The sequence below is a fragment of the Neoarius graeffei genome, chromosome 6, assembly GCF_027579695.1.
Source record: "Neoarius graeffei isolate fNeoGra1 chromosome 6, fNeoGra1.pri, whole genome shotgun sequence".
Taxonomy (NCBI): domain Eukaryota; kingdom Metazoa; phylum Chordata; class Actinopteri; order Siluriformes; family Ariidae; genus Neoarius; species Neoarius graeffei.
Window position 1 is genome coordinate 44,300,515 of NC_083574.1, and position 18,332 is coordinate 44,318,846.

General features: G+C 42.2%; 1 protein-coding gene across 16 annotated transcripts in view; it reads right to left on the reverse strand.

Annotated features, from left to right (window-relative positions):
* Positions 1-18,332, reverse strand: part of mical3a (microtubule associated monooxygenase, calponin and LIM domain containing 3a) — a 307,065-nt gene that overhangs the window by 29,249 nt on the left and 259,484 nt on the right. For 11 of the 16 annotated variants that reach the window (XM_060923703.1, XM_060923719.1, XM_060923712.1 and 8 more), the window contains 10 exons: positions 12,800-12,940; positions 12,385-12,447; positions 10,511-10,591; positions 10,292-10,405; positions 10,051-10,142; positions 8,099-9,956; positions 7,550-7,644; positions 3,304-3,354; positions 1,639-1,746; positions 1,418-1,511 (listed from right to left, as the gene is read on the reverse strand). In XM_060923703.1, the coding sequence (XP_060779686.1) occupies positions 1,418-1,511; positions 1,639-1,746; positions 3,304-3,354; positions 7,550-7,644; positions 8,099-9,956; positions 10,051-10,142; positions 10,292-10,405; positions 10,511-10,591; positions 12,385-12,447; positions 12,800-12,940 (2,697 nt within the window). The remainder of the gene's footprint in view (positions 1-1,417; positions 1,512-1,638; positions 1,747-3,303; positions 3,355-7,549; positions 7,645-8,098; positions 9,957-10,050; positions 10,143-10,291; positions 10,406-10,510; positions 10,592-12,384; positions 12,448-12,799; positions 12,941-18,332) is intronic. The other 5 variants (XM_060923715.1, XM_060923714.1, XM_060923713.1 and 2 more) reach the window with 4 other exon arrangements.

Consider the following 18,332-nt stretch of genomic DNA (forward strand, 5'->3'; position numbering starts at 1 on the left):
ACTCTGAGCAGTTGATAGATGTTTTGGGCAGAAGAATTGCTCCTGAAGGTGCTTTACTTTGCTTTCTCAAGATGGATGCATAATGCTGGAAGTGTAAGGCTGATGGGGGAAAAAAAAATTAAAATTTCAAAAAACTGAAAATTTCAAACAGCTGTAACTTCTGTTCTATTTAACCTAGGGGGGAAAATAAAACCAGTTTTGAATTCAGAACTTCCTACTCTTTGTTTTGATATGCCATACTCCTTGATCACAAATAGATTTAAAAATGGCCCGTCATTGCTACTACGAAGCTATCAGCTCATATACCACGAGTAGAGAAAAACAAAATGGCGGAATGTGTTGCTGAACCAACCGAGAATAAAATAAAAGCTCTATTTGAAAACAAGCCCCCAAAAAATCCAAAGCGCAACAATATGGAATAGAAGTATTTGATGGTAAGAACTTTTTTTTCCCCAAGAATTATTATAGCAGCATGTTTCACAAATCGCTACTGTCATTTTGCCGGTTTGTTTACATTCTTCATCTTTAAGCATTAAAATTTGTTGAATTTTTTTTTTAGACTTGTTCAAAAGCTCAAAGAAGTTTGAAAATTACATCACTGAAATATCCAAGGAAGAATTAAATAAATGTCTAAAGCTATTCTATACCTCGGCATGACAGCAAGACGGCACTTTCTACAAAAAAGCAACACTAAAGTCAATTCGTGCAGCATCGATAGGTTTTTAAGAAATCTGCCTAAGCAGAAATTTTCTTGGATGTTTTGTATAAAGTTTTTAATTTATTGAATTTGAGAAAAAAAAATTTGCTCCATTTCTCAAAATCCAGTGAATGTACATATAATAAAACACGCACCTCGTCGGCTATCAGCTCGTGTACGAATCGATTTCGTGGAATAACTTAATTATGTATGATGTGAAGACAGAACCCTGCAGGTCATAGCCATAACATTTGTTAATGAAGTTACAGATACACACCTAGTTAAATGTTGAAATACTTAACAGATGGAAGAAAAAAAAAACATGAACAGAATATGTTCCAGGTGTGATTGGGTGATTATGTAATAACTGTGATGGGCCTTTTCATGCTATAAAAGTTATATAGTTTAACCTATGGTTTAGAAATGTACCTAAATGCACAAACATTTGAATTGTCCAAAGATTAACTAAATATCTGCACAAAACTAGCTTGAAGGTATTCATCACAAGCGAAAACAGAACATCGAACAGTGGTACGACTGCAGATAACAGGCTAATGTTCTTGAATTTCATGCAGTCTGTTAAACAAAACCCCACATCATACTACAGAAATATCAGAAGGGACCACTCGATCTATGACTAAAGAGCCTGAGGTATATACAAAGAAGTTGGTATGACTAAGAAGGTAAAAGCATTGAAAGAAAAAGTAAAATGTGAGGTACCTGCTTCCCCTCGCAGAGCCTTCTCCACTGCCACTCCCCTCTCCTCCAGCTGTCTTTGTTTCTCCTCCACCTGCTCGAGCTGTCTCTGAATGATCTGAGTAGCCAAAACAAACCCATAATCAAGGCTCCGATTGCTCATTTGACAACGCTTAAATGTTCTACTCATTTTTCTATTCACGCTTCTGCTTTCTGCATGTCCAAGACCACCAGTAGAGCATCACCTGAGCCCTGTGGAGCCTCTTCAGCTCCTCCTGCTTGGCCTGACGCCGAGCTGCCTTCTGGACCTTGCGTGTGAGCTTGGCGTTTAGCTCTTCCTCAGTGTACGTCTTCTGTAATAAAAAGGGAACAAAACATGAACCTCACACAAGACCATACATGTCAACCTATACGGAATGTCCGTATTTTATACGGATTTGATTCAATAAACGTAGTATACGGGCGTATAAATAAAGTTATACGGATTCTTTAAAAAAAACTTCAATATTTATTTAGAGCTATAATCAATTCCCACGATGATAAAAGAGCGCATAACATTTACAAACGTACTGTACACCACAGACAGCCAGTAAAGAGTCTTATGAAATCGTGCGTTATCTTGTGGTAGCGAGACTTCGTTCCACTTTTGATCATGCGCACACCGCATCTGCGTAGAATCATACGTCATCCTCGCCGCCATATTGGATGTGGCAAAGTGGAGATTCTTCAACCGTCTCTGGTATAGCGTCTAGACAGTAGCCGAGAATAAAGATGCCTCATTCATGTGCTGCGTTTAACTGTACCAACAGGTTTACCGTCCAAACGAGGTCACATGGGATTACCTTTCACAGGTGAGACTGGAAAAATACTTTTCATTGTATTTGGTCATTATAACGTAATTTTACGAACAGGTTTTCCTGACTTTGTGGCTAATATGAAGTCTCGTGGATAATAGCCGCTCGGTGAAACCTGTCTCCAAACAACGAAGTATTTCCTTCGTAACTACACTGATAACACTTTGTGTTTTTGTCAAACATTGGAGCTTTGTATTCATTCTGAAGGTTTATTGTTATTAATATTGAATAAAAAGTAACTGGGATATATCATTGTTAATTATCATTCAAATTTTAGGTAAATTATTTTAATTTGCATCTTATACGGATTTTATAAGGGAAATACGGATTTTGGAGGTTGGTTATACAGGTTTGATTGACCAAAGGTTGACATGTATGCAAGACGTGCAAGGAGAAGACCAGCTGGGTGTGAACTTGAACAGGGTCAGTTCTTCAACTATATCACAGATTAACATCTGAAACAACCAGCTATGACAAAACCACTCTAAACTCAAACGCCATCTAATTATTTATCATTCAGGAAAAACAAAAAAAACAAAAAAAACCAAACAAACGTATTTCTACATTTTCCTACATTACACCATATAGTCATTATATCATATCACATGAAATCTATAATTTATATAAGAATTCTACATTATGATCATTTTTGTTAGCAAAAATAAATAAACATCGTAAAATATGCACATATTCCCTGTTTTAAAAAGCACAGATAATCAGGAAGTAGAAAACAGAAGACAAGTCTGGAGAGAGGTGATGTTTGTGGCATCCATGTGGATTCAGCGTTCCCTAATCAGCCATGGAACGAACATGAACCAGTGAAGAAGTACAGTGCAGAATGCAGATTAGCTGAAAGTCTTTTGGGAAAATCAGGTGAACGCAGACGAAGTTGCATCCTCCGGCAGTAAAGGGGCGCCAGAGACTCATGCTTATAAAGGAGGATGTTAGTAATACAGTTTTACAGCACCACAGAGACACGTGGATCACAGTAGGTGAGAGTTAAGTAACAGATGAAAGCATGCTCAGAGTGGGTGGACCAATGTGAATAAACACTACCTTTGTGGCATATGATCTCTTGAACGCCAATGCATGAGGAACATTAACAGACTTGTAGGGGGATAAAAAGAAAACACGAATAATGATAAAACACAAACAAATGGTGCGACTGAATGGGTTAATGTTGAGTTAAAATTTAAACAATGGCAACACATAGTACATACACAAAAAAAAAGTATCCATGCTATAAATCCATATTATTCTATCCACATTCATTGAATATATGCGCAATCACATGCTGCAATTGGCTACTTTACTACTAGGATATCAGCTTATATACCGTCAGTAGAGAAAAACAAAATGGCGGGGCACATCGAGTCAGATACATCACTTTGTTATCCATTCAACCATTATCAGTAGCCGCTTATCCTGTCCGACAGGGTCGCGGGCAAGCTGGAGCCTATCCCAGCTGACTACGGGCGAAAGGCGGGGTACACCCTGGACAAGTCGCCAGGTCATCACAAGGCTGACACATAGACACAGACAACCATTCACACTCTCATTCACACCTACGGTCAATTTAGAGCCACCAGTTAACCTAACCTGCATGTCTTTGGACTGTGGGGGAAACCGGAGCACCCGGAGGAAACCCACGCGGACACGGGGAGAACATGCAAACTCCGCACAGAAAGGCCCTCGCCGGCCGCTGGGCTCGAACCTGGACCTTCTTGCTGTGAGGTGACAGTGCTAACTACTACACCACTGTGCCGCCCATTTAACCCATTGACACCGGATGCTGCGTCGCGCAACATTGCCCATAACGCAACATTGCCCCAAATGCTGGTTGCTGCATAACGCAGCATTGTTGATTTGTCATTATTTTCAAGACGCATGCCAGATTTGTTTTTTTTTTTTATAAAAATGTGTTAGTGTTAATGCTGAATGAGCATGATCCAATAAAAGCAGAGAATTTTATATCTTTTAAATGCAACTTATTTCATGTCTTTATGTGCTTCAGAGGCTGAGATATTGAATTTTTCATAGGCGTTTTCAATTAATTATTTTTATTTCAGAAAACCCTCAGGCAGATGGGGACCTTTTCTAAAAACTGGCTTAGGCATTTGCAGACGTTTTTTTGCAGGCATTTCAGGCGTCAATGGGTTAAAAGAAACAAATAGCTAAAAGAATATACCGGTAGTCACGCCCCACCAATCTCCTGTTCCACACTCCAGCCCAGTCAGTGGTGGTAATGCACCTTTAAGTTGGACTACCAACTGCCAAAACAAGATCAACTGCGAGCTCCTGCTCACTTACGTATCCCCCCCGCTCTCGCTTATATCAGAATGCAAGCAATCGAAGGAATAGGACACTTATTATGAATGCTGACTTCAACAAATAATTAACCCTGAAACAAGTAAAAAGCAGTGTCTCTCCCCAGGGATTTCAAATAGCGTCCTGGTAAACTGTCGTTTTGAAATAGCATTTTGCTTCTTAAAATAGCATCAAAATCCACTCTATAAATGTTTCGTAAATACATTCAGTCGGTAAACAGGAAGTCGATGTGGGACAGACCTGAAAACGGTATACACAGTATAGAACCCCAAGCTGAAGCTCGGCACCAAACATCAAGCAGCTGTGATTTGTAGTTGCTCAGAAAAATGTTACAAAAATTTTGTAAATCCACGCTATACGTTTCGTAAATACATTCAGTCGGTAAACAGGAAGTCAACGTGGGACAGACCTGAAAACAGTATACACGGTATAGAACCCCAAGCTGAAGTTTGGTACCAAGTGGCTAAGATTTGTGGTTGCTGAGAAAAAGGGTGTTTCAGATGGACAGAAATATGGAGATACGGACGGACGGACAGAGGTAAGCCAGTATATCCCCCTCCTTCTGAGAGGGGGTATATATATATAAAAAAAAAACCTGAAGAAAACAATGGAGCGTGTTGCTGAACCAACTGAAGACAAAATAAAGACTCTACTCGAAAACACCTCAAAAACATTTGATGGTAAGATGAAGTTTACATTCTAAGTGGAAATTATTTTGTAGGACGTTTTGTACAAAGTTTTTATCGAATTTGCAATAAATAAAAACAAAATGCTCTGTTTCTCAAAATCCAGTGAATGTGGATAGAATAAAACAGTTATTCCGCTCAATCTCGTCGTACATGGCTTATAGACAACTCGACGCACCGCCTCGTCGGCTATCAGCTCATGTACGATTCGATTTCGTGGAATAACTTCAATGTCATTAAGATGAATGTAAATGTACAAAAACTGGGAGGTATATTCTTAAACAGAGGTGCTAACACATGTACACTTGGGTCATAGCATTTGCAATTTTCATTTCATGACCATTTCATTCATGAGGCCAACTAAAGCAGCAGTCAGACAAATGCAAATAAAATGCTCCCTAGGGATGGGAATTGTTCAGATTTAATCGATACTGATGCCATTATCGATTCTGCTTATCGGTCTTATTCTTTATCAGTTTTTTTTTACATCATTGACTTTATCAAGGTGAAATTTGACCATGGTAAACGTGCAGGGGAAAAAGAAACCTCTTGCAAAGACGTACTCTATAATTTCTGTGGTTAAATTCTGTTATCTTTCTCTACAATCGAGGGTCTTACTGTTAGCAACGTTGGCACCTCTGCATAAGTAATGATCATTTAAAATCAATTAAAAACAATAAGAATTAATGCTCTAAATACTATCAAATTGCATGCTTGAAATAAAGTCCAAGTTTAATCACAGACACGAGTGTTATAATTTGTCTCGTAGAATGGAACACGGGGCGGCACGGTGGTGTAGTGGTTAGCGCTGTCGCCTCACAGCAAGAAGGTCCGGGTTCGAGCCCCGTGGCCGGCGAGGGCCTTTCTGTGCGGAGTTTGCATGTTCTCCCCGTGTCCGCGTGGGTTTCCTCCGGGTGCTCCGGTTTCCCCCACAGTCCAAAGACATGCAGGTTAGGCTAACTGGTGACTCTAAATTGACCGTAGGTGTGAATGTGAGCGTGAATGGTTGTCTGTGTCTATGTGTCAGCCCTGTGATGACCTGGCGACTTGTCCAGGGTGTACCCCGCCTTTCGCCCGTAGTCAGCTGGGATAGGCTCCAGCTTGCCTGCGACCCTGTAGAACAGGATAAAGCGGCTACAGATAATGAGATGAGATGAGAATGGAACACTTCACAATTTTATCTGCACCCAAATGTCTCATCTCATCTCATTATCTCTAGCCGCTTTATCCTGTTCTACAGGGTCGCAGGTAAGCTGGAGCCTATCCCAGCTGACTACGGGCGAAAGGCGGGGTACACCCTGGACAAGTCGCCAGGTCATCACAGGGCTGACACATAGACACAGACAACCGTTCACACTCACATTCACACCTACGGTCAATTTAGAGCCACCAGTTAACCTAACCTGCATGTCTTTGGACTGTGGGGGAAACCGGAGCACCCGGAGGAAACCCACGCAGACATGGGGAGAACATGCAAACTCCACACAGAAAGGCCCTCGCCGGCCACGGGGCTCGAACCCGGACCTTCTTGCTGTGAGGCGACAGCGCTAACCACTACACCACCGTGCTGCCCTGCACCCAAATGTGCAGATGCTTAATTGTAGTGCTTGACATTTTTGTGTGCAATAAAAACAAAATAAGGACTTTTGGCTCAATCAGAACACTAAGACTACACGAAACCTCAAACATCTAAAGATGCATTTCTTTAAGCTTTGGTGTTAATCTAGCATATCCTCCTATAAACCATCTACCACAATATCAAACTCATGGTGATCCAGAACTGCTCAACAAATCACATTCACATTGAAGGTAACGGATTTCTAATGGTGAGTGCAAGTAAAACCAGACATTATTACATTTGTATTTGACTTGCAAAATACCACACGCGACTATTTATACAGAATTCGTTGATCCAAAATTCTATCACCCATCCCTAGTTATCTTCATTTTGTTGCAGTCAAGAGTCCAACTTCAAGAAATTACTGCTTCCAACAGAAACGCCTCCTCTTTATATCCTGCCATATCTTTCTCCATTTTTCCCAACTGACCTCTCTGATCCTTCTTTTGTTCCTTTTCTCATTTGTCTTTGCCTTGCTCCTTTCTTTTCCCTCCCTCTTTTTTTTGCTTTACCCATTCGCTTTTCTTTTTCTTTCTACTTCTCCTACTTCATTGCATCTTTGTTCAAATCAGACACTAGCTCAAACAAGTCCATGAGTTTCCATGAAAGGCAAAATACTGAATCAGTGTGAGAAAAAACAAACAACCCCATATAAGCTACATCTACTTACATCCGCCTTGGACTTCTGAGAAGATCTTTCCAGAACATCATCACAAGACAGATCCGAGTCCTCGGAAAAGCTGAGGTTTCGTCTCAGTTGTAAATCTGATGCAAGAAGAAACACCAGAGTGTCAACGACGCAGTAGCTCACACATCTGTACTATGAGGAGCCAGACTCATTTATTTATAATTAGGCAAGTTACTCTTCATGAGAACAATGGATCAAAATCCATTGAAAAGTCATTGAGCAGTAGCGATTTTCGTGAAAGTTCGTTAACCGGCCTAATTAGCAACTTGTTAATGAGAAATCACAAAACTAGGGAATAACTTTTGTGCAGACTGATTAGATCTTCCAAACAAAACAATCAAAATCCATTGAAAACTCAAGGAAGAGTAGCAATACGGACAGATGGACGCCACGTGATGGCAATAGCTCATCACCCTACGGCCAGTGACCTAATAATTGCACACCTTAATAATTACACCACTTAAAAACAGGAGTTCTTGAAGGTTTGGTGTAATCCCAAACAGAAACCAATAAAACCTCAAAATCGCTCACCTGAGGACCTTGCCACAGGTGATACTTTCTTCTTTCCCGAGTCCACTGTTGTGGAGCTAGAGGGTGTACTCGGACAAGACTTGTCATCTTTCTTCTTCTTGTCCTTCTTGTAGCCGGAAAATACAGCTTTCCACAAGGACTTGTGTTTGGGTGGGGCCTCTTCAGTACCAGAGTGTCTTTCATTTTTTGCCTTCTTCTCTTTCTTGTTCTTACGTGGAGAGAAAAGGGAGCTCCGTTTTTTACTCTTGCCTCCTGTGGAACTCTCAGACGAGGTGAATGAACTGTCTACGCTCTTATTTAAAGGTGAAGTAAAGAATCGGTCAGGAAGCACCTCTGCTTGTTTTTTGCTCTCCAAAGCCTTCACAGCAGAAGACTTTGGAGAACTCGAGCGCTTCTTGTTTTTAACAGCTACATCCGAAACGTTCCAGGCCACTTTGGCCACAGCGCCCTTACTAGACTCCGCCTCTTTCATTTTATTAATCTGCTTCGCCATGGCATCTTTAAGAGCTTGACTTTTCACAGATTTCTCCCTCTCTCTCATCCGCTCTTCAGCGATCTCTTTGGCTTCGGAAGAAAAGTGCTGGGGACCTTTCACGGATCTGGACACAAGACCTTCATGGATGTTGGGTTTTCCATTCTCCGTAGCCAAAGCGAGGTGGAGGGGAGGCCTGCCCCTGTTCACTCTGCTGGTGGGTGGGGTGTAAAACCTATCCTGCATGCTTGTGTCAGGGGTACGATCATCATACGTGTCCTCCACATCATCAGCAAATGGAATCTCGTCTACACACTCTGCAAAGGACTTCCTCACTTCTTCTCGGCGTGGTTTATTTGGCTCCTTTATCCTCATCACCACTGGGGGGTTGGTTCTGGGAGCAGCTACTGGAACACTCACAAATTTGTCCTGATTTGGACTGGTAGGGGGTTTAGCTTTGGCAGGTGCCTTCTCCACTTCAGGTTCCTCACTGGGTGTAGATAGCTTCTCCCAAGACACTTGAGCTTTCTTCTTTGTGAGAGTTGCTGGCTCCTCATTTGGTGGTGGTGGTGGAGGGCTGGAAGGTGGTGTGAGCATGGTCGAGTCAGAGTTGTTAATGCTGTCACAGGTAGGCGTCTGACTAGTTGTGTTGCTATCGTTCAAGCCCAGACCCGAGCTACTGCTCAGATCCTTCCTTTCCGAGCTACTACTCTTGGGTTCTACAGGAGAGATTACCTGACCCTCAACAGTAATATTGAGCCTGTGGATGACCGTGCGGCCTGTGAATGCTGGCTTTTCTGATATGGCCTCTGAGATCTGGGGTTTAGAGAATACAGGATCTGTGATAGGGGTTTTAATAATGCTCTTCTCTACAGCTTTGCTCCTATCCAGTGGGGTGAGCCCTAAGCTCCTCCTAATCTCAGCACTCTTGAGCCAGAACTCTTCAATGATATCAGTCTTCTTGACTGGCGTCTGCACTGTCGAATCCTTTGCATTCAGGGATTCTGTGGTTGTCCTCTCTGAGGCAGTTTTTGTCAGAGGAGTGGAAGTTACAGCAGGGACTGGTTGAGTCCTTACAGGAGACTCTGAAGAGAGGGGGGAGGAGGGCTCCTGGCATAGGAGGGGCTGAGCACAGATTGGGGATAAGGGGTTGGTTGACGGTGTGCAGGCACAAGACTCAACCTGAACAGGTGATTTGGGGGTGACCGTTTCTGGTAGGGGAGCTGGCTGAGAGCGGATAGGAGAGGCCACCGCAATAGGAGTATTTGGCGTCTTAACCTCAGGTGATGGTGGGACCTCTGTTTTGGCATGATCAGGCAAAAAGGGCTCAGGAAAAAAGCGTGTGCCTGGAGATTTAATCAGCACTGGAGTCAACTTTTCTTTAATCTAGAAGTAGAAATGTAGATAAGCCAATTAAAACACAGGGCAGCCTTGATAACTAGGTCAAAAATGAAGACAAAACATAGCCAAATAACGGTACCTCTTCTGTAGGTGTACATGGCTTTGGGACTGGAGAGAGAATAACATCTACGATGATTTCCTTTGGACTAACAGACATCCGCTCTTTATGCTCTGAGAGAGTAAAGCAAATAGAAAAATTCGGGGTGCCTTTTTCCTCAGGAGTTTATACAGCATATACACATACACACACATTAAGATAATATTAATGCATCACAATCAAACCAAATGGTGTTCCGTTCCAGATTTATACCAAAGCGTACCAATTCTGGAAACTTGCTCCAGGCTCTCTGGCTTTTCAGTGTCTACTGGAAGAGGCTCAGGCTCTTCAATGTGCTGCGAGCGAGCTTCAGCTTCTGCATCTGAAGGGATGTCCGCTGTGGCACAGAAAAAACATAGCTGCCGTCATTCTCAATGTACATGCATTCTACCACACTTGGGCATAGCAAACGCAGACGCAGTCCATCGTAAGTCTGACGAACCTTCATCCAGCTCAGTTCCAGGCTCAACATCTGGGCTTCCTGCTTCAGCCTCAGGGTCTTCCTCATCTTCTACACAGGGCTCTGAGCCAGAGAGAGAAAGAAAAGAAAGAAAGTTATGAGGTTATGACTTAGACAAGAGTAAAACAGCCACCAGCTCAAAGGCCTGTCAGAATGAGAGATGAATATATGTGGTAATGGAAATGAAATGGAAGAAATAAAACTGTTAGGCATGCACAACATTTAAATAAAATGTATGCTAAAAATGAAGCAAATAATTATGTTCACTGGAATGTCACCCATGCCACAATGATTAGTGCTTAGCTTTTGCACATGCTGATATCCATTTACACATATTTAGTAAATGGATAAGGCTTGTTTTCAGCAGCTAGGGAGTTTTCATGAAAACTGGGGGGGAAAAAAAAAAAAAGATGCCCGCTCCTTCCACAAACCAGACTTAAGTGGTCACACTGATGTTAGACCTTGCATATATTTTATTATTCTGTCCACATTCACTGGATATGAGCAATCACATGCTCTGATTGGCTACTCTACTACTCAGCTTTCAGCTCATATTCCATGAGTAGAAAAAAAACAAAATGGCGGAGCGTGTTGCTGAACCAACCAAGGATGAAATAAAAACACTACTTGAAAACAAAACCCCAAAAAATACAAAAAAAAGGAATAAAAAGTATTTGATGGTGAGAATGTATCCCCCCCAAGAATTAATTATAGCATTTTTCACAAATTGCTGCTGTCATTTTGCAGGTTTGTTTACATTCTAAGCAGAAATTATTTTGTCGGACATTTTGTCTAAAAGTTTTTCTTTATTGAATTTGCAAAAAAATAAAAATGCTCCGTTTCTCAAAATCCAGTGAATGTGGATATAATAAAAATGATTCCACTCAATCTTGTCATACATGGTTTATAGCCGACGAGGTGCGTCAACTCATGTATGACTCGATTTTGTGGAATAACTTAAATTCCGGCGGCACGGTGGTGTAGTGGTTAGCGCTGTCGCCTCACAGCAAGAAGGTCCTGGGTTTGAGCCCCGTGGCCAGCGAGGGCCTTTCTGTGCGGAGTTTGCATGTTCTCCCCGTGTCCGCGTGGGTTTCCTCCGGGTGCTCCGGTTTCCCCCACAGTCCAAAGACATGCAGGTTAGGTTAACTGGCGACTCTAAATTGACCGTAGGTGTGAATGTGAATGGTTGTCTGTGTCTATGTGTCAGCCCTGTGATGACCTGGCGACTTGTCCAGGGTGTACCCCGCCTTTCGCCCGTAGTCAGCTGGGATAGACTCCAGCTTGCCTGCGACCCTGTAGAAGGATAAAGCGGCTAGAGATAATGAGATGAGATGAGATGAACTTAAATTCCCGTCTTGGAAATTAAAGCCATCAAACCAGTTTGTTTTTCAACATGTGGTTCGCAATACGAGAATGCCAGTATCAAGAAAAGGGCTACAGAGTATCAGAGCATACAAGCTGTACAAATTTTGCAAATCCTGACTTCCATGGCTTGTTTTTTATTATTTAAAAAAAAAAAATATTTTTTTTTTATTAAGACCTTTAAAATGTCCACCAAATTCTTTTTTGAATTAAAAAAAAAACCTTTACATTTTGAGTGCTGACTCAAAACCCCCACTCTAATCAGTATAACAGAATATTTAGGTCAGTGAGCAGCAGAGGATAGATACTGGACAGCAAGTTTTTTGGTTAAAAAGACTCTGTCAAGTGGTTTCTGCATGCAGAGTTAAATGAGCGCTTCATCATGCAACCAGTGTATTCAACCTGGGTGCAAATACATCTACGTCACATGCTGTGCGTGTGTGTATATACACAGAGGTATAGAGGGAGAGCTGCTGCTTTGGTTTTGGAACTACCTCCAGACATGGAGTCCAGCCAGGCCCGGACAGCCTCATGCCGCACTGATTTGCGGGAGGGGACTAAAACAACAAAATGAAAAAACACGACACAAAAAAAAAAAAGAATGGTAAAATTATGACAAGGAGATGAATGGTGCTATTCTGGATGCACCACAATGACAACATCAACTGGACTGAGACCAGGGAGGATGATGGAGACAAAGCACATCAACAAAACTATGACATGCATATAATCACCCCCCCAAAAAAATGCATACAGAACACCATTTCTCAGAAAAAGGAATTTGAAGTGGTGTGGATGACATGGACAATAAAATGCCACAGTGTTTCTCAAACACACATTAAAAAAAAAAAAAACTATTACGGTCTCGTGCGAGTCCCAGCAGCCAGGCACTCCTCCAGACTGGGTTACCTGTGTAGGAGACAGACTGGGTGTTCTGTGTGAGGAGTGAAGGAAGAGAGCCTGAATCTGAGCACTCCTCCTTTTCTCCCTCCGTCCGGAGGAGCACAGGGACCACCGGCTGCAGGGTTGGTTGAATTCGCCGGTTCCTTGCTGTCGGGTGTCATGATTTGAAATTTCAGTGTGATATGAAAACAGGAGGAAGAGAAAGGCACAGAGGATACCAGGGGAAGATCGCGTCCAACATAAGGAGTAACAAAAGCAGGATCAGGTGGGACAGATGGAAACAAAGAAGGGAGAAAGAGAAAAGGAACAGTAGACTTTAGAGAACAGCTTGTAAATAATGCACCTTCAGGAATAGTACAAGCATGCATTAATGCCCAAGGCTCCAGACTAACACTAAGGGGAGAATCAAACTATTGCATGGGACAATATAAAATATTACTGGTTGACAGCCAAAATGCTTCCGAAATAAACAAAGTTTACTAATTCTGGGTCGCCGAGAAGGGAAACGAAACTGAAAATTGCTCACTGGCTCTAGTTTTCAAGATATGCTACTGGGTCAGTATATACAAATGCTGACACGGTTATGCAAATTAAAAAGTTATGCAAAGTTTCCTTTATGGTTATAAAGGAAAGGGTTCTCAATTTAAACCAGAAACGACTAAAAATACATATTTACATCCAGTACTGTGCAAAAGTCTTAGGTATCCTATTTTTTTTCATACAAATTTTGTTATAGATTTCTATTTTATGACACGGTGGTGTAGTGGTTAGCGCTGTCGCCTCACAGCAAGAAGGTCCGGGTTCGAGCCCCGTGGCCGGCGAGGGCCTTTCTGTGTGGAGTTTGCATGTTCTCCCCGTGTCCGCGTGGGTTTCCTCCGGGTGCTCCGGTTTCCCCCACAGTCCAAAGACATGCAGGTTAGGTTAACTGGTGACTCTAAATTGACCGTAGGTGTGAATGTGAGTGTAAATGGTTGTCTGCGTCTATGTGTCAGCCCTGTGATGACCTGGCGACTTGTCCAGGGTGTACCCCGCCTTTCGCCCGTAGTCAGCTGGGATAGGCTCCAGCTTGCCTGCGACCCTGTAGAACAGGATAAAGCAGCTAGAGATAATGAGATGAGACTTCTACATTGAGAGAGGACTTGAAAGTGGCAGGTGTGGTAGAGAAGGATGCGGAGGACAGGGAAAAACGGAGACAAAAGAGCGGCTGTGGCGACCCCTAATCGGGAGCAGTCAAAAGAAGATGACACCGAGTCAAAACATTATAAAAACATTTTAAAGAGTCCCAAAATTTTCGTTTTCCAGCACAAAATTAAATGTTACAGAAAAAAAATGTGGGCGGCACGGTGGTGTAGTGGTTATCGCTGTCGCCTCACAGCAAGAAGGTCCTGGGTTCGAGCCCCGTGGCCGGCGAGGGCCTTTCTGTGTGGAGTTTGCATGTTCTCCCTGTGTCCGCGTGGGTTTCCTCCGGGTGCTCCGGTTTCCCCTACAGTCCAAAGACATGCAGGTTAGGTTAACTGGTGACTCTAAATTGACTGTAGGTGTGAATGTGAGTGTGAATGGTTGTCTGTGTCTATGTGTCAGCCCTGTGATGACCTGGCGACTTGTCCAGGGTGTACCCCGCCTTTCGCCCGTAGTCAGCTGGGATAGGCTCCAGCTTGCCTGCGACCCTGTAGAACAGGATAAAGTGGCTAGAGATAATGAGATGAGAAAAAAAATGTATTGTATCTGAGCAGCATATTACACAAGAGGGCACTTTTCAGATTAAAAAAACATAATGAAGGCTGCTGGGTTTTGGTGCAAAATGAAGACGCGAGTGTGACAAAGTGTCCAGAAGAACTGTGGCCGGTTCTGCAAGATACTCAGTAAAACCTACAGCTCATTTCCTTATAAAACTGTACCCGAGACTTTTTTTTTTTTAAAGCAAAGGGTCATCTCACACCAAATACTGACTTTGTTTCATTTATTATGGCTTACTGCTATTTACATATTTATGTTGAAAAATTTCATTTCATTTCATTATTTTTAAGCCATTTTTGGTCTCCAGCATTTCTTTACATGCGGCGAAGACTTTTGCACAGTACTGTATACATCTCTGCGTATATACATTTTATTTATATAAGCTTTTTGCTGATTTTCTAAAGTGTTCCATAAAGAGAACAGGTGAAATACCATGTAAAGCAACTATATAAACACATGAAGGGACTTAGGTTTACAATTTATAATTAAAAACATGACTACAATGTACACCGGTATAAAATGTAAAATCTTAAATATTCTGGAAACTGTAGCCAATCAGCTGTTTTAATTGTCATATTTGAATTCCAGCACACCAAGTTCCATAATCTCATCTCATCTCATTATCTCTAGCCGCTTTATCCTGTTCTACAGGGTCGCAGGCAAGCTGGAGCCTATCCCAGCTGACTACGGGCAAAAGGCGGGGTACACCCTGGACAAGTCGCCAGGTCATCACAGGGCTGACACATAGACACAGACAACCATTCACACTCGCATTCACACCTACGGTCAATTTAGAGTCACCAGTTAACCTAACCTGCATGTCTTTGGACTGTGGGGGAAACCGGAGCACCCGGAGGAAACCCACGTGGACACGGGGAGAACATGCAAACTCCGCACAGAAAGGCCCTCGCCGGCCACGGGGCTCGAACCCGGACCTTCTTGCTGTGAGGCGACAGCGCTAACCACTACACCACCGTGCCGCCCCAAGTTCCATAATAAATAGCTAATTTAATCTCTGAAGGAGACAATGTTTGAAAAATTGTGCACCAGTGTGTTCTGGGTTGTTTTGGGGATTATAATGGTGTATGCATTTGTGAACTTGTGAATGTCCAGCTACATAAAATTTGTTGCTTACAATGACTCAATGGTGACGACAGTTAGTGATTAGTTCATGGCTATAAATAAGCACATTGTTTAAAAAAGTGTGTTATTCACTTTTTTTGTGTCACACTACCACTTAAATTTTTGCTTCTGGCTACAGCCACTGAACACATGGAGATACCTGTTGTATTGGAGAGCAAAATACTTTTCGCTGTCCAGGATACTTCACGGTCCAGTTGTTCTTTTTCTTTAACATTTGGTTTTCAATCAACTTTATATATTTAAAATAATAATAATAATAATAATAATAGGCCATGGCCTCACTTCACTCACATCAGGTCAGAGAGGGTAAAAATATTTCAAAATCTAATAAAAGGTCTGTTAAAAGTTTTCCCTTTCTTGATAAGACACTTAAACAGTGATTAATAATAACTTATATTAAATCACTGAGGGAATTTCTGTGAACGGCTGGGGAAGCCGGGTGGCACGATGGTGTAGTGGTTAGCGCTGTCACCTCACAGCAAGAAGGTCCTGGGTTCGAGCCCAGCGGCCGACGAGGGCCTTTCTGTGTGGAGTTTGCATGTTCTCCCCGTGTCTGCATGGGTTTCCTCCGGGTGCTCCGGTTTCCCCCACATGCAGGTTAGGTTAACTGGTGACTCTAAATTGACTGTAGGTGTGAATGTGAGTGTGAATGGTTGTTTGTGTCTGTGTGTCAGTCCTGGCGACTTGTCCAGGGTGTACCCCGCCTCTCGCCTGTAGTCAGCTGGGATAGGCTCCAGCTTGCCTGCGACCCTGTAGAACAGGATAAGTGGCTACAGATAATGGATGGATGGGCTGGGGAAGCCAAGGACTAGTGGTTAGAGAAGCAGTTTTGGGGGACCAAAAGTTCCTTGGTTCAATTCCTTGGACCAGCAGGAATAGCTGAAGTGCCCTTGAGCACTGAACCCCCAACTGCTCTGGGTATGTTGCTAAATGGCATTAATATAATGTAATTAGTTAACATAAATGCAGCAGATGATCTGCTATAAAAGTCAAGTTGGTTAAAACAGAGTTGCTAGAGCCTTTTTTTTTTTTAATAATGTTTATTGGTTCTGCTACAGTACTTTGAGTGCTCAGTTCGAAATACTTGGCTGCAGTCCGCCAGTTGATGATCCCTGTGCTACGCCGTGGTTGTTGGTGTTAGACAACTCGAGATTCAAATGGTACACGTTCCTCTGATTCCCATGGCAATGATCAGGCCGTTCAGTTACCACTGACAATGCTGCATGTCAGTGCATCATCAGCCAGAAAGAAAATTAATGATGAGATAAGAAATAATGAAAAAAGTACACTATTGACTTTAAGCTTAATCTGTTTAATCACATCACTATGTGTTGACTAGATTACCCTTCTAACAGTCTGTTAATGGAGCTGGTGATGGAGTGTGTGCTGTCTCAGCTCTACTACCACTTATTACTTTTAGATTTAAGCTAGTAATGATTATTTAGATCATAACAATTGGCATCAAAAGCATTCAAATTCAGAGGAAGGAGCAGCCTGTCATATGTTAGTACAGCCTGAAATATAAAACACTATTAAATTGGCATTTCAAAAAAAGTCTTGCATATATAGTCAAGATAATCCGAAAGTCTCTGATGGTCTTCTGGCAGGATTTCTGACACAAACTTTCAGGACGGTTCTGAAAAAAGTTAGTTTGGAGCCTTGTTATATGCAGAATAACATTTAGACAGATCAAACAAATGATCACGCACTCACTCAAACTGCATTCAAGCTTCATGTACAGGACCAGTCAATAGTTTGTACACCCCTACTCATTCATAGGGTTTTCTGAATTGTGACTTACATTGTAGAACAATACTGAAGACATCAAAACTATGAAATAACACATGGAACATATATGGAATTACGTGGTAAATTTAAAAAAAAAAAAAAAAAGTGTTAAAAAAAAAAACAGCAACAAAAAAAACGTTTCCTATGTTAGATTCTTCAAAGTAGCCAGCGTTTACCTTAATGGCACTTTGCACACTATTGGCATTCTCTTAAAGGAACAGTCCACCATACTTCCATAATGAAATATGCTCTTATCTGAATTGAGACGAGCTGCTCCGTACCTCTCCAAGCTTTGCGTGACCTCCCAGTCAGTCAGACGCAGTGTCATTTCTGTTAGCAATGTAGCTAGGCTCAGTATGGCCAATGGTATTTTTTGGGGCTGTAGTTAGATGCGACCAAACTCTTCCACGTTTTTCCTGTTTACATAGGTTTATATGGCCAGTGATATGAAACAAGTTCAGTTACACAAATTGAAACGTATCAATTTTCTATGCTATGGAAAGTCCGCACTATAATGACAGGCGTACTAACACCTTCTGCGCGCTTCGACAGTGCATTGATATCTGAGCTCCGTATCAATGCGCTGCCGAAGCACGCAGAAGGTGTTAGTACGCCTGTCATTATAGCGCGGACTTTCCATAGCATAGAAAATCGCTACGTTTCAATTTGTGTAACTGAACTTGTTTCATATCACTGGTCATATAAACCTATGTAAACAGGAAAAATGTGGAAGAGTTTGGTCGCATCTAACTACAGCCCCAAAAAATACCATTGGCCATACTGAGCCTAGCTACATTGCTAACAGAAATGACACTGTGTCTGACTGACTGGGAGGTCGCGCAAAGCTCGGTGAGGTACGGAGCAGCTCGTC